This window comes from Gouania willdenowi, chromosome 8 (genome assembly GCF_900634775.1).
Source record: "Gouania willdenowi chromosome 8, fGouWil2.1, whole genome shotgun sequence".
Taxonomy (NCBI): Eukaryota; Metazoa; Chordata; class Actinopteri; order Blenniiformes; family Gobiesocidae; genus Gouania; species Gouania willdenowi.
The window spans coordinates 29,809,730-29,825,610 of NC_041051.1; the positions used below are offsets into that span (position 1 = coordinate 29,809,730).

The following is a 15,881-nucleotide window of genomic DNA, read 5'->3' on the forward strand; positions in this document are numbered from 1 at the left end:
GCAGAGGATTTGTTGTATGCCTTATAAGCAGCATTTTGCTTATCATCTCCACTCGAACTATGCATCACTTTATGCAACTTATTTTTGACCTCTAAAATGCACAATTAAAAAAAACAGGCCTTTTCACCAGTAGCATTGGGATTCAACCTAAGGAACAAGAATCATTTCCTCACATTTAGAACCTGTTTATCACAATGTCACAACTTAAACAGTAAACAGTGAGACAACATCGCTCTCAATGAGTGACTTTCAATAGTACAATGTCCACATTCCTGTCTGCCACACAGATATTAATATGAACTGTTGGCTAATACAGTAGCATTAACATTTATACTAATAATAATAACCATTAGGTCTTTCACAATTGCTTGTATAAAGAAAGATGAAAACGAATATTTAACAGTCATAGCTGCTGTAAACAGACCCTCACTGAGTCCTATTTAATGTCCATGAGATAATAATAATAATAATTTAGATTGTAATTGATTTTCTGAGGATAGAAAATAATTGTAATTGCGAAAAAACTCTGGTAACTGGAATCAGAATTGAATTGTAATTGAAAAAAGTAATTGTAACTGTAAAAATTTAACTAACCCCAACCCTGGTGGCTAGTAAATTAGGAATGTGATGATTTCCTGTGAAACGCAATGAAAATGAAACGTATGCATAAATAGGAGAAATAAAGTTTTGCCAATTAAAACTTAAAGTGAAAACGTGGTATTTAATAAGTGCTTTTTAATCTGGTGTTCAGTAGTTTGAAGTAGTTCTGCATTTCAGAAAGGTTGGTGACCCCTGCTGTGGATCATCACTCAGTGTGTGTTTGTGTGTGTGTGTCGGGGTTATTACAACATGCATCTGTCCTGTTGTTGCATGTGTGCATCTGTAACGGAGACAATCAATGCATGTGTGAATACATGTATACTTGTGTGTGTGTGTGTGTGTGTGTGTGTGTGTGTGGGTGTTCCAGGTGGGGACCGCAGCAGCATGGGCAGCTCTGGTAGTGTGAACAGCATCAGGTCGTCAGGCAGTGGTCAGAGTGCAGGGAGCGCTACTCAACATATTCTACACGTACAAGCTGAAGGTGTCAAGGTATACGCACGCACACACGCACACACACACACACGAGCATGTGCACACATACAGGTTTGTATGAAGGTAGATATGTTGCAAAATGGGAGAATTTATAGAATGTGATGTGAGCTTGTGTGTACAAAAATCCACACACGAAAGAAATTTCATGTCACAAATGATGGAAAAATATTGAACCTGTATAGTTAAAATTTAACACCCAAAGAAAATATTCACACATGCGTGATCTGAATGAAATATTCACAAATGTGTAGACTGTTATTTTCAAAAATAAAATGACAGCTGCAAACTTGTAATTCAGTGTTTATTTGCATGTATTTTTTTTTAATTACTTGTGCCTATTATCGTTTACAAACACATTTCTCCGGTTACAACGTCTCCAATATGACGCTACAGATGCACAAACTACTTTTTTTTTTTTGCGTTAATCTGCGCTGCTTGACCTTTGCAACACAATTTGCGAGACGTCTGTAGCAAAACAGATTTGTACCTGAAGAAATGCCCCCACCCCCCTCTAGAAAGGTTACATCTTTGTCCGATTTTGTTTACATTTCTTGGGATGGGGCATTTTTCACTCTTCGAAGGGGGGCGCAACAGGAAAAGTTAGAGAACAGCTAAATGAAGTCAACAATTGCAACTCTATGCTTTTGCCTTTTACTGTTGTACCTTTTAGCTGCTACTTTTAACATTGTCTTTTTTTTAATTACTATTTACTTTAGGGCAGCAGATTCATAGAAAAATCATTCACTTTGGTACAAAAGCATAAAATGTGGCACAGACACTCTCTAAGGGCCACTATTTTGGAAAAAGGTGTTGGCCACTCAAAAATTCAATATGCACATATTCGGACTTGGGAGGACCAGACCTTTTCGCTGACGCCTCTTTTGGCCTGATCCGAGCATTTTTTGGTTATATAATAAACATTGAATATCAATGAAAAATGGCCGCCATATTGAATTTTTGAGTGGCCAACACCTTTTTCCAAAATAGTTGCCCTTAGAGAGTGTCTGTGCCAAATTTCTTGCTTTTGTACCAAAGTGAACGATTTACTTGAAATATACAATGAATCTGCTGCACTACTTCTATTTATAACCACATATTTTAATTTTTTTTCTGTATGATGATTGATTGCGACCAAGAAGATTTAGTAGTAATGACACAGATCTGAGAGACCTGCTGGGTTCATGCCTGACTAACATCTCACTGATGGATTCTGCACCAAACTACAGTGTACATTTTAGGACATCCTCAGGTATCAGGAAAACTTCTGTCATTTGTCAGACCAAACGGACTCATGACTCAGCAAAACCTCCGCCAAATCTAACGCCATCACTTAAGCAACAAGCAGTGTCAAATGGTACGGCCTCAGGTTTCAAATTAAAAGTCATCAGACTCGACAATACGTTTTATTTTGAAGAAACCAGAAATACACATGACTGCATCAATATGTGCTGCTTTGGATAGAAGAGTAATTTGATTTAACTATGTATTTATTAATCAAACAATACGTTGGTATAGTTTAACTTTAACAAAAAAATAAAAGGAAGAGAAAATTTTTTAACCTTACTTTGTCATGTGTACTTTTGGTTCCTTCAATGTAAAACGCCATGTCATGTTTTAAGGCCGTTGAGTCTAAAGACTTTTATTTTGAAGCCTGTGGCCCTGCCATTTGATGGAAGTTTTGCTGAGTCATGAATCCGTTTGGTCTGATAAATGACAGATGTTCTTAATACCTGATACCTCACTCTGAGACCTGAGAATGTCCTAAAATGTACACCATACCAAACCCATTCACACATTTATACATCAGCAACACAACTTTAAAGTCATTCAATGTAGTCGCTGCTATATTAAAATTTAAATGTCATTGTAGCAGCAATAAATTAGTAAATAGGGATGTAACGATTAATCGTAAGGCAGTTAAAAATCGATTCATAAGTATCACGATTCACATTGATACTGTGAAAATTTAATCGCAGTACTTTTTTAACAGAAGTGTTGGCGGCGGGCGGAATCTGCTGATACTTTCTTTCTGGCCGCCTTCTACTTTTAAACATGTGCATAAATGATTCCTTACCCCTTTAGCACCAAATATCTGTAATATTACGTGAATATCTGTAAAAGTCACGTTTTTCTATTAGCTCTGTCTGCTAGCATAGCATCTCTTCTTCACTGCTAGAGTTTCTGCATGCTAACCGACCACCGGGTTATCAGCGCCCTCTCCTGTTCCAAACAAATATCTGACCTAAATACAGTGAAATGACTGTTTTTTTTTTTTTTTAAGTCCAAATGTTAAGGCACAAAATACATTTTCAGTTGCACTTTTAAAAAGAATTATGTAGTTCTGCATTGTTTACTATAGAACCACAATTTAAATTAATAGGCTTTTTCTTCATTTGTATTATTCCTTTATTTATTTCATTCAAGATTTATTTTTAGTTCAATTGCATTGTTTTGAATAGTTTATCAAGGGATTCTTTTGACAATAAAAAATAAAAGGAAAACAGTATAGTTTTTTATAGTTTTTTCCCCCCAAAAAATAAAGGAATATTTTTCAGTCATCATTTTTCTACAGTCCCATTTTGTAAAATAAATCGTGAGAGAATCGTATCGTGAACCCAGTATCGTGAATCGAATCGTATCGGGAGTTGAGTGAATTGTTACATCCCTATTGGTAAAGGAAAAAAAAACTTGTATATGTTGCTCATCCAATCTAATACTACAATACAATAAAATGATGAGTCAGTAGGAAACATTTCTATCTTCTAGCAGGATCTTCTAGCTTCGCATCTTCGAATGGACGAAAATCTGCTGGGATTCCTTTCGTTGGTTTCTCTGCTGTAATCGAGTAAATCTGGTAAAATTGGCCAAAGAAGCTTGACTTGCTCGGAGTGTATAAAACAAACGCTATCTTTGATTCCAGCGTGCGTCACGACATCATGTGATGATGTGTTGTGTTTGCAGCTTGTCCTTCTGCCTGATTGTGGCCCGACAATAAATGACTGGTCTTTTAATGCAAACCAACGTAAGTCGCTCAGCCGCTGTTCACGTGAGTCCTTTGCATGTGCTTAAGGATGTGTGTGTGTGTGTGTGTCTGTGTGTTTGTAGCTTCTTGCCACAGTCTTGTCCCAGTCTGCCAAAGCTAAGGAGCATCTGCTGGAGCAGTCCAAGTCTGTGGAGCCACCTGCAGGTAAGGCAGGGAAGCACATGCTGCCATTAACGCTGTCAATGTTCTGCCTTCAATTATATATGTAGCTTTGTGTTGCATGGGTTACAAGTTTAATTATGGAAAAATGTTAAGACATCATCTTTCAGGGAAAGGAAGGACTTATTTTAACAGGAAACAGACTCAAAAATTAAAGCTGACTTTTGTGGTTTGGGTTAGCACAATGGTTGAGGTCAATTATAATTGTTATTGCGTAATTGATAATTAATTACAGTGATGGCGTAGTTATGATTGTTATTTTGTAATTTAAAAAATGTATTGTCGTAAATGTAATTAATTTATAATCGAGTTTAGATAATTGACTGTAATTGGATATAAAACAACAAATAAAATATACAGAAATTACAGAAAAACATTAAAAAATGCAGCGTTAACATAATGAAAACAAGAATGAAAAACAAAGATGACAGATAAACCACAAAAAAACCTGCAAAAGCCCACAAATTGACAATGAAAATATATAAAACAATTAAAATACACAAAAATGACAGAAAAACACAAAAAAATGCAGCATAAACACACAAAATGACTATTCAAATATAAAAAAACACACACAAAACCTGCAAATACCACAAATTGACAATGAAAATGTATTAAAAAAAATTACATAAAAACTTGAAAAAACACAAATTGACTATGAAACTATACAAGAATGACAGAAAACAAAAAATGCAGCATAAACACAAATTGAATATGAAAATATACTAAAATGACAGAAACACACCAAAAACACAGTGAAAAACACAAAACCACAATGAAAATATACAAAAATGACAGAAAAACACACAAAAAAACTGCAAAAACACACAAATTGACAAAACAACACTTAAAATATATGAAACAAAACTGAAAAACAAAAAAAAAATGCAGCATAAACAGCTAAACACACAAAATAACAATTAAAATATACAAAAATGACAGAACAACACACAAGAACCCTGCAAAAACCACAAATTGACAATGAAAATGTATAAAAAAAATTACAGAAAAACTTGAAAAAATACAAATTGACTATGAAACTATACAAAGCAACCCTTTAAATATACAAAAAAAACTGGAAAGAAAAAAAAAAAAGCAGCATAAACAGTTAAACACACAAAACGACTATTAAAATATATAAAAATGGCAGAATTTTTTTTAATAATGTGGCCCTTGGATCGGCCCCTTGCTGTGTTTAAAGTAGTTCACCTCTGGTCTAAAGCATTCATCTTTAACAACCGTAATTCGTAATGATTGTCAGCGTATGAAAGTTAAACTGGGAATAGAATGGGGCAGGTAAAGCTGAATGATTTTAGTGTAAATCACTGTACCTGTGAATCTCTATTCAGTCCTTGTAGAACCAGTGTGAGAGCACAGAAACATGGACTTGATAGAGAACAGACTCTCTGTTCTGTTCAGCAGACAGATGGCCACGGCCTGGCCATGTAGGAGGAAGTGTCGAGGGCTGCCGTTGGTTGGGGGGTTGAATACGGCTGAAATCTGGAGGAAAATGAAAGGCGTTTGTTTGGTTGTTGACCTGAGAACGACTCTGTAGGAGGAGGATGTGGTCAAAGGTCAGACTGGAACGACTGGTGTAAAAACATCTTGTTATGGTGTCCCCTCAGGTCCTGCCAGCTCCTCTCGCACATCCAGCCAATCAGGGTGTCCGCTCCACGAAGCACCGCCTTACGATGCCACAGCAACTAGGAAAGGGGAGGGGCCAGTGGATGGGAAGGTAGGACAGTCCTAGAGTCCCCCCATCAGCATCGTTAGCATCTTTTTTACACACACACACGCACACATACACACACACACACTGCTACTGCAACATGTTGACAATGTAGCTCCTCAGCCTCAGTCAGTCAAACTGACACACACATACACTTACACACACACACACACACACAGTCAGGATGTCCCAGCGGTTTCTTTCACAGCTGGCCTCATCTGTGCTGCGAGCGTTCGGCTGCAGCCATGACCCGGTGAGTGCGTGAGTGAGTGCGTGCGTGTGTGTGATGGAGGATGCTGTCCCTCTTCTATCTGCTCTCCATCCTTATTCACTCCTTTTCTGTTGCAGCTCCTCTCTCTCTCTTTCTCTCTCCATTACAGCTTTTTGCTTATTTTGCTGAAGTCTGTCTCCATGCTGATAGTTAGTTTACCTCAGGCAAACGTATGTGTGCTTTGTGCATCACTTTCCTTCCTCTTCTACATGCCGCTATATATAACTATATATACGTGTTTGCTGCTCTGCTGACCATATCTTTATCAGCTTTGCATTTTTAATCATTTATTTTAAAATGGGGGGGGGTTGGGGGAGTGAGGATAAGCCTGTCATCTTTGAGGGACAGCGTGGATAAAAAGACAAAGAGGGAAATGAGAGGCTGATGCAGGTTGTTTTACTGTAATACTGAACCAAAGCAGGGGTTCTCAACCTTGGGGTCGCCAGATTCCTTTAAGTAACTAAGAATATTATTTTTTTACATTTTGAGCCCATTTTTGTTTCTTTTTACCCTTTTTCTGCAACAACACCAAACTGACCATATTTTAACCTATTTTCATCACTTTTTCTTGCCACATTTTTGCTCCTTTTAATGCATTTTTGCTACATTACTCCCATTTCTTCCACTTTCAAGACATTTTGGCACTTATAAACCCTTTACATCACTTTTCACACCTAATGTCGCATATGTTGACAAAGTATTGTTACTTTTAGCCTCATTTCACCACAATTCATGTTTATTTTTTGCCAAATTATCAACATTCACAATTTGTCCTGCCCATTAGTTGCCAGTTTAAACCAAATTTTCTCTTTGACCCCTTTTTACCACTTTTGTCTGTCTGTTTTTGATCACTCTAATTTACAACTTTTTAAATCCAATTTCACCACCTTTTTTACCATTTTTGGTCACTTTTAACCCATTTTATTTCTGATTAAAACAAGGATTTACGTCTTTAAGATGACTATAAACTATGGCGCAAATAATAGTAAACGTTTTGGATAACAGTGGAAAGTATTCAGATTAATAAATAAATGTTGTTATCACAGATTCATAGAACAATGGACCATCATTTTGCTGACTTTATGGATGGACCCCAAAAAACTCTCCCCTTTATTCCCCCTTATAGATGGTCCTGTCTCTACATGACTGTTCTTCAATGTTCATGTCTGTGTTCAACCACCTTCTGGTACAGTGGGGGTCCCTGGTCTCTGGATCCTTTATTTTGGGGGTTGTGGGGTAAAAAGATTGCAAACCACTGCTGTACAGGACCTGTATTTATTGACTGTATCTGTATGCAGCCTTGCTATCTCTTGAAAAGCTCTTAATATGATCCTCAAACCAAGAAAGGAGGCTAGCATCACACATCCCACCGAAGAAAGCTATTTTTACACCATTGCACTGCTTAATAAATTGCAGTAAGTAACACATGTAAACCAAAAACAGGTGCAGAACTCCTACTGCATCATCGGCACGAGAATTTAGACAAAAAGTTTAGTTTAGCTTCCTTAACTCTTCAAGAAACTAATTAGCTTGGAAGTGGAAACTCTGTGACGGTTATTAGTTATGGAGGTCATGTTTATTCTGTAGCTTAGCTGGACAGAGAGAAACTCTAGAGATTATTCAGGGAAAAAAGACATTAACTGGTGTTTTAAATTCTGCAACTCGGATGAAACACCAACCTTTCTGAAACTGTGAGCTACTTCATAGGTACTGTGTGTGTGTGTGTGTGTGTGTGTGTGTATATATATATATATACACACCAGTTTGAAAATAACTTCTTAAATTTCATGGTTTCACTTTAATTAGAGGGGAAAAATAATAATTCATTTTATTTAAAAGCGCCTTTCAGGCCACCCATGGACACTTTAAACAGAACTTTAAAACAGAATAATAAAAAGTGCAATACATTAAAAACAGTATAATACAAAGAATGGAAAAGAAAAGCAATGAAGGTGAAATTAGGGATGTGAATTTAGGGAGTGGGCAGATTGGAAGAGATGGGTTTTCAGTCTGGATTTGAGGAGGGGTATGGTGTTGATGTTTCTGATGTCCATGGGGAGGGAGCTCCACAGTTTTGGAGCAGACTTTAGTCACTCCCCATGGTACTGAGGTGGGCAGTGGGTACAGTGAGGTGGATGGAGGATGAAGACCTGAGGGAGTGACAATATGAAGGAGGTCAGACACTTGAAAGTGTACGGGAGGATTTTGAAATTGATTCTGAACTTGATGGGGAGCCAGTGGAGCTGCTGGAGGACAGGGTAGATGTGGTCAGAGGAGGGGGTTCTGGTGTCACGCTCTGAGTTTACCTCCGTACTGAGATTCTAACCCTAACCCTCACACAGTCCAATAAACAAACAAAACACAAAATGGACAACATACTGAGATTGTATATGCGCATGTGCGCGCATATACAATCTCAGTACGATGTGAACTCAGTACATGTAACCGGTGCAGAGTTCTGGACCAGTTGGAGTTTAGTGAGGGATAAGGAGTGAGTTACAAAAATTGATCTGGATGAGCAGTGAACCATGATGGCAGTGGAGTGACATTAGGAGATAATCAGATAATAAGGAAGGTTAGCAGTAACTTAAAAAGGTAGAAAATGTGGAGGTTTCAACATGAAACACTTTATTTTTCCTAATTAAAGCAATTGTTTCATTTTCATAAAATTTTAAAGAAAATGTATTTTTAACAATATATATATATCATATTATATATAACAATGACCAAATATCAGTTCTGCAATGTTTAAAAATGTTTGTCACAACGTTTCTGTAAAAATAAACATTAAAAGATGGTTCATTTAATGCTAAAACTTTATCAGCACTATTTAACTTTACTCAGTACAAACTACGTCTGTCATATGTAATTATCTTTGTGAGTTTGAATTCTGGAAAGTAAATCAGATTTTAGATGGAGCTCACTGGTAACTAGAGCCCTCACATGGTCCATGTGGGCTACCTGGTGCCCGCGGGCACCGTGTTGGTGACCCCTGATCTAGGAATTCTTCAGGGGAAAAAACACATTCCCTACAATGACGATGAAATACCAGGAGCAATGTAGTCTATGCAGACCAATGCAGTAAAAAAAAACTACAGCCACACAGGAGAAAACATCTGAAGGAAACAGGAAACTCGTTAAAGGACAGTGATGTACGGATCCTGATAGTCAGTTTGTAACTGAGGAGCGATGATGAAACGTCTTCATTTTAAACTTTAATTCCAGTTTACTCGCCTATAATAATAGAATCTGAGTGTTTAAAAATCAATTAGTTACTGTCCTTTCTGCTGAAGTCAATATGTATAAACAATAATAAATGATAGTCAAGGCAAGGTGCGTTTCATACATAAGGCAATTTAATGTGCTTTACGTGATTAAAAAGTGCAACAAACATTCAACAGCTTTAAAATCAATAACAACATTAAAATCAGCATTAAAAACAGTAAATCAACAATAACTATCTAATAGTTAGAAATCTCCCTCTCAGTCACACGCAGTGGAGAAAATACGTGCCTTTAACTTTGATTTAAAAATGTTCTACAGTGATGCTGACTTCAGCTCTGCTGGCAGTTTGTTCCACTTCTTTGCAGCATAACAACTAAAAGCAGCGTCACCATGTTTACTGTGAGCTCTGGGCTCCACTATCTGACCTGTGTCTATAGATCTGAGAGACCTGCTGGGTTCAGACCTAGTAAATAAACTCTACCTGTTAAATATGTTCAGCTTGTAATGAAATAACTATAAATCTTGCAGTTTATAGAGTATTTAGGGGTAAATATATTTGAAAACTAGAGCTTAACTTAAATTACTCTTTATTTTTTTTTTTTTTTCATTTTTTAAAAAAAATCTTCAAACTTTTCTGGGTTAACCTCTCCTCCTTTTATAATTAAGGTTTCATTTATTCTGACAAATTTTTTCAGGAAATTTACTTTGATTTCCTAACACGTTGCGACTGTCTACTGCCAGTCTTCCTCAGAGGTGTCTGCTGATCGCTTTGATTTGTCTCATGAGTTCTTTCTGGGTGTGGTCAACATGGCAGTCCTGTCAGGCTGGCCACGCCCCCTGGAAAAGAAGCCATTGTGTCTCTTCTGTAAGACTGGCAGCTGACAGTCGAAACATTTTAGGAGATCAAAGTACATAAATTTCCTGAAAGACGTTGTCTGAATAAATGAAACTTCAACATATTATTCAAAAAGAAGACTAAATGAAGTTGCTGGAATTATTCCTCCTGTAGCCTGGGTTTCACTACAGGGCCAATGAGGGCTCGCCATCAGGAGCCAGTCAGACATCAAAACAAACTAACCACTAAAATAACTTTGGATTTATAAAGACAGGTTATGTTTTATTTCTCTTCCAGGGACAGTAGGGCAGACTTTCTGAATCTAAACTGTGGCCCCTGTAGGGGTGATTTAAAAAAAAAAAAAAAAAGCCGACACGGTACCAGTGACCGCCCCCCCCCCTGTCTTCTCTTCCGTAGAGCTCAGAGGCCGTTGTCCAATGGCTGAGCGACTTTCAGCTGCAGGTCTACGCTCCAAACTTCCTGGGCGCCGGGTATGACTTGCCCACCATTAGCCGAATGACCCCAGAGGTAAGGCTACTGAACCCAGACCCCCCACCCCGATGAACCCTGCGAGAGGTGGTGGCACCTCCAAGGACCACAATGGATACCAAGTCTGTGTGACTTGGATATGTGGCGTCCTTGATGCATGAACTTTACCTTCAACGGTTGAATCAAGTGAAGTTTCAGTATAACTTGTAATATTGATATCATCCTTATGATATGGTTATGATTACCATTGGTTGTTTCCATGGCAACATGGTGCAGCAGAAGTTGCCCTAGATATCCGTGCAATGACTAATAAACAGTCATTTGGCTAAAATTACATAAAATGTGTCCATGTAAACAAAACAGGTTAAAAAAGGAGTTGCTTTAAATATATGAATTAATAAACTCTGGTGCTTATAATAATAATTGATTACAGTTATATATAATTTCTGTAGATGAACGACCGTCATGCTGACAGAGTCTTTGTGGCCTCTTTACATTTAGTCTAATGTGCTTATGTGTGTAAAATATTTGATAGTATGTCCTTGTGTTGTTCTATAACAATGTAAGATACTGAAGGAAGTAGATTTCTCTTGTCCACATGAGTAAAAGTAAGAAAGTAAGAAAAGCTAAAGTAAGTTGCTGTTAAAGAAATTAATGGATCAACATGATTTAAAAAAAAAAAATGGCTGGTTTTTATCTCAAATAGAGGTAGGCCAAATATTTTTCACATTGGTCTGTGAATCTCTGAGATCTGGCCCTAGAAACCGATAATTTTTCAGTGACATCACTCTGCAAACTTTACACCATACATTTAGCATTTAGCTAGCTCTATGGTAACGTCTTTGACCATTGAAACCTCATTTTCAGTGTGTTTTGGCGATGTTTTGCTCCAATACGAAATAGTTTGAGTGGCCGAAAGATGAAAAAAGCGCTCGCAAGTGGACGAAGTTTATTCAAACAAAACAAGACAATCTCAAGGTGAAAATTCAGTTCATAATGTAACGTCACACTTCCTGGTTAGCATTTTTTTTTTTAGCGGTGTGTCTTTTTTGTCTTTAAATTTCTCATTTTAAGAAAACCTTATTTTTGTTTGGAAGGTAAGGGTGGGGGAAAAGTTTGATTCACAATTTATTGCAATTTTAATTTTTTGTATTTGTGACACTATTGAAAATCAATATTAGGTTCACACTGCATGAAGTAAGGCACAAGGTCATGATTTTTGGAACTATGACCCACACACAGTGGTGAAAGTAACGGATTACAAGTACTCGCGTTGCTGTAATTGAGTTGTTTTTGTGGGTACTTGTACTTTTTTGAGTATATTTATAAATCAGTAATTAGAGGCCAAGCCCGCGTGGCCTGGGAACTGCAAGGGAGGGTGGTGCAATTTGGAGGGTTGGTCCAGACCCCCCTGCTTACCTCGGACACAAAAACTCACATATGTCCACCAACAGGTGGCTCTGTAACCAAGGTCAATGCATTTTGGCCTATAACTCCCACACTGTATGTTGCACATTCAAAAACGTCATATCCACATATTACCTACATAGCACTGAATCACCTGGGCTAGGCCACGCCCATTTCCGCCTGCAATTGTGTGACGCAAAATCACAAAAGCTGGAAAACCTACTTTTCCAACTCCTCCTTGAGGTTTTGTCCAATCAGCATGAAACTTGGCATGTAGAGTCTTCGGTTGGACCTGATCTAAAGTTGAATAAAGAATTTTGTTCTGTCAAAATTTGCGCAAATCATTAACGTGTAAAGTTTTCTAGTTAGCTATAAAAACACGTATTTTTGCATATCTCAGTCAAAATAAATGCTAACAACACCAAATCTGAGATCTTTGGTTGGCATGTGACTGTGGGCCTATGTGCCAAATTTGAATAATTTAAGCCACTAGGGGGCGCTACAAATATGGGAAATTTACTGTATATCTCTTAAATGGTAAGACCGATTTTTACCAAAATTGGTGGGTATGACCTTGGGTCGCTCCTGAGGCCATATCTCGGAGTATTATGTTGAGGGTTGTGAAATTTACAGCAGAACAAACAGACCACCCATAGCAAAAAGTGTGCCACTAGGTGGCGCTATAATGGGTGCAAACACATTTTGGCCTGTAATTTTCACATTTTAAACCACATCTTCATAAACTTTATATCCACGTGTTCCCTAAATATTCACATCTTCTGACATAGGCCACACCCACTCCCACGGCATATTGCTCTTTGTAAGTCACTACACATAAAAAAAAACCACTTTTTCGAACTCTCCTAGTGTTTAAGCTCTATCTGCAACAAACTTTGCTCATAAAATCTCCAGAATTGCCTGATCGCTACAAGCCCGTCATCCTTCGTTACGCACTTCCATGGGCTTTGCAAAACCCGGTGGCCGAGACGCGCAGGAAGACTTTGCCCCCTTTCATAACTGCTTGCAGTTCTGGTTTTACTTGTACTTACCAAAACAGCAGTTATTTTCTCACTTTTAGAGTTCATAAATGTAGCTATACTTAGAGTCTGAGATTTTATTTTAACTTTAAATTGAATTCATTGTTCTTATTTTATTTAAAAAAAGAATTGAATATTTTGACAAACCTTTTATTTTATACAGATGCCTTTGTGGAAAGGAACCGTGACAAGATTTATTATCAAAATTAAACGTGGGTTGTGTAAGTAACTTGTAACTTTTACGTTGAGTACTATTAAATTGAGCTACTTTTTACTTATACTTGAGTATTTTGCGTGTGATTTACTTGTACTTGAGTACAATTTCAATCAAGTGAAAGCACTTCTACTTCAGTAGGATATATTAGTACTCTTTACACCTCTGGTCACACAATGTTTATAGAAGTGTAGGAATCAGTTTTTGTTGCGGGAAATTACAGTCGCAATAATCGTTATTGAATCGCAATACTTGCAGGATCAGAAGCATTGTGATAAAATCGAATCGGGACAAAAGCAGATCGTCCCAGCCCTAATACAAGGTATCTTTGTGTCATTTTGACCATGTGTTTGCAATATATTAAGTGTAGGAAAATTGCTTTAGATCCTAGCTCGACCGCTAAGTACACAGTGTTCTGTCTTTTCTTATTCAGTCTTTTCTATTGAATGAAAATCGAGGAGTGTTTAAAAAAAAAAACAAAAAAAAACTGAAAATTCACACGAGACATTTGCTTTTGTTTGCTCTGCTTTTTCTTATGATTTTACCACATTTGCATCTCTGCTCTTTTATTCTGGGCTGGCAGAAGCTTTCATCAGATGTCACTCTGTGTGTGTGTGTGTGTGTGTGCGTGCGCGTGTGTGCGTGCGACTGAAATACTGCGAGGCAGCTGGGGAGACCTGATTAGATTCTGTGGGAACAATGCTGAAAAACATCTCACTTCACGTGTGTGTGTGTGTGTGTGTGTGTGTGCGTAGGATCTGACGGCCATTGGCATCAGTAAACCAGGCCACAGAAAGAAAATGACATCCGAGATAAACAAAATCAGTGTCACGGAGTGGTTGCCTGATCAGAAACCTGTGAGTAACAGTGAAAAACACACACACTCACACACAATGGGTTTTTTTTATACACAAGTCTAACATGGGATGTTTGTGTTTGTGCCTATTTCAGGTATTTTCTATGTTTTACTGTGTAAATAGTAAGACAGGGATTGTTTGTATGTAATTTCCAGATTCTATAAATATATTTAAAAAAAAAAGAGGAACATCTAGAGATGAGTAATTAAAGTGACTTCATTTGAGCTGGGTATCACGACCAGTTTCCTGAATCCATTTAATTTTGATTATTAGGGTTTTGAATCGATTAATTTCGATTCGATTCAGTATTGATTTATTTTTAAAATTTTACTTGGATATCATACATATTGTCAAAGAAAAAGCTGTTGGTATGAATCCTCTACATTGTGAATTATTAGAAACATGAATATTTATGTAGACAAATCACGACAATGCAGTTACAAATATGAAAGTTCTATATTTTCTGTTAGGTCCATAAACAATAAAAATATGTAGCCAGTGTTAGACAAACAGCACTAGTTATAGCTAGTTATTCAAGTAATAACTATTCAATTTATATAAACAAACATCTAAAGGAACAGTGTTTCTTGAACACTGACGTAATAAAGTGCAAAGTTTGGACATAATGCAGGGTTTTCACCAGGAATTTTTTACAGCATTGGGAGATCACGTGACATTTATAAGTCTCTGAGGGTCAAATTTAGTGAAGCTAAAGTTGGGTTTTTTTTTGTTCCAGCCTTACTTTAAAGCTAAAAGTGTTTTGTTGAATTGGTGAAGGGTCATTATGAATGAATTTTATGGAGTTTATTTTATTTATTTTATCGAGTCATGCTTGGTTTCTGTCCTTCGCTAATAAATTCTCACAGACACTGAATAGACAAGAAATAACATTTTATTAAAAAGACTGATTCCAAGATGTGCTTTTCAAATTTAAATGAGGTATTATATGGGACCTGTAGTAATATTGGAACACACACACACACACACACACACACTAGGAGCCACTTGAAGCTTTTGTTTTCCACCACCGTGTACAGGCATAAATCTTTGTAAATAAAAGCTGCGGTAGGTAGTTTTAGTCACTCCGTCAGATTCTTCTGTTTAAACCTGGGCGCCGTGTTGGAGGCTGACAATAGCGTTTCAGAGTGTTACCTCATTAAGTGCTTTATGAGATTTGTGGTATTTCTACAGTACCTCACTTAAAAACAGCTTTACTTTTATCAAGCTCGCGTCTGTCATCAGTTTTTTTAAAAGCCGAAATAGTCTTACCCAGTGGAGCACCGTCTGCATCCACCATGTTTGCACTGAAAGCACTCCGCGATGCGCTGCTATCGTGAGAATACTAGGGTAATACTAGGTAAAAAAGGAATAAAATAAATATTGATTTCAGCACCTTTGGATTGATTTTTATAAATGTTAATGAAATTGATATTTTTACCCAGCTATAGACTTCATATGTTAACTTATCACCATCTTATCCCATAGATAAAATCATACAAATAAACGTAAAGAAAAGTGCAAAA

At 37.2% G+C, this 15,881-nt stretch overlaps 1 protein-coding gene across 3 annotated transcripts in view; it reads left to right on the top strand.

Moving 5' to 3' along the window:
• Nucleotides 1-15,881, top strand: part of caskin1 (CASK interacting protein 1) — a 140,239-nt gene that overhangs the window by 110,102 nt on the left and 14,256 nt on the right. For 2 of the 3 annotated variants that reach the window (XM_028454423.1, XM_028454424.1), the window contains exons 13-17: nucleotides 968-1,089; nucleotides 4,198-4,279; nucleotides 5,920-6,029; nucleotides 10,772-10,882; nucleotides 14,257-14,358. In XM_028454423.1, coding sequence (XP_028310224.1) covers nucleotides 968-1,089; nucleotides 4,198-4,279; nucleotides 5,920-6,029; nucleotides 10,772-10,882; nucleotides 14,257-14,358 — 527 coding nt within the window. The remainder of the gene's footprint in view (nucleotides 1-967; nucleotides 1,090-4,197; nucleotides 4,280-5,919; nucleotides 6,030-10,771; nucleotides 10,883-14,256; nucleotides 14,359-15,881) is intronic. The other variant, XM_028454425.1, reaches the window with a different exon arrangement.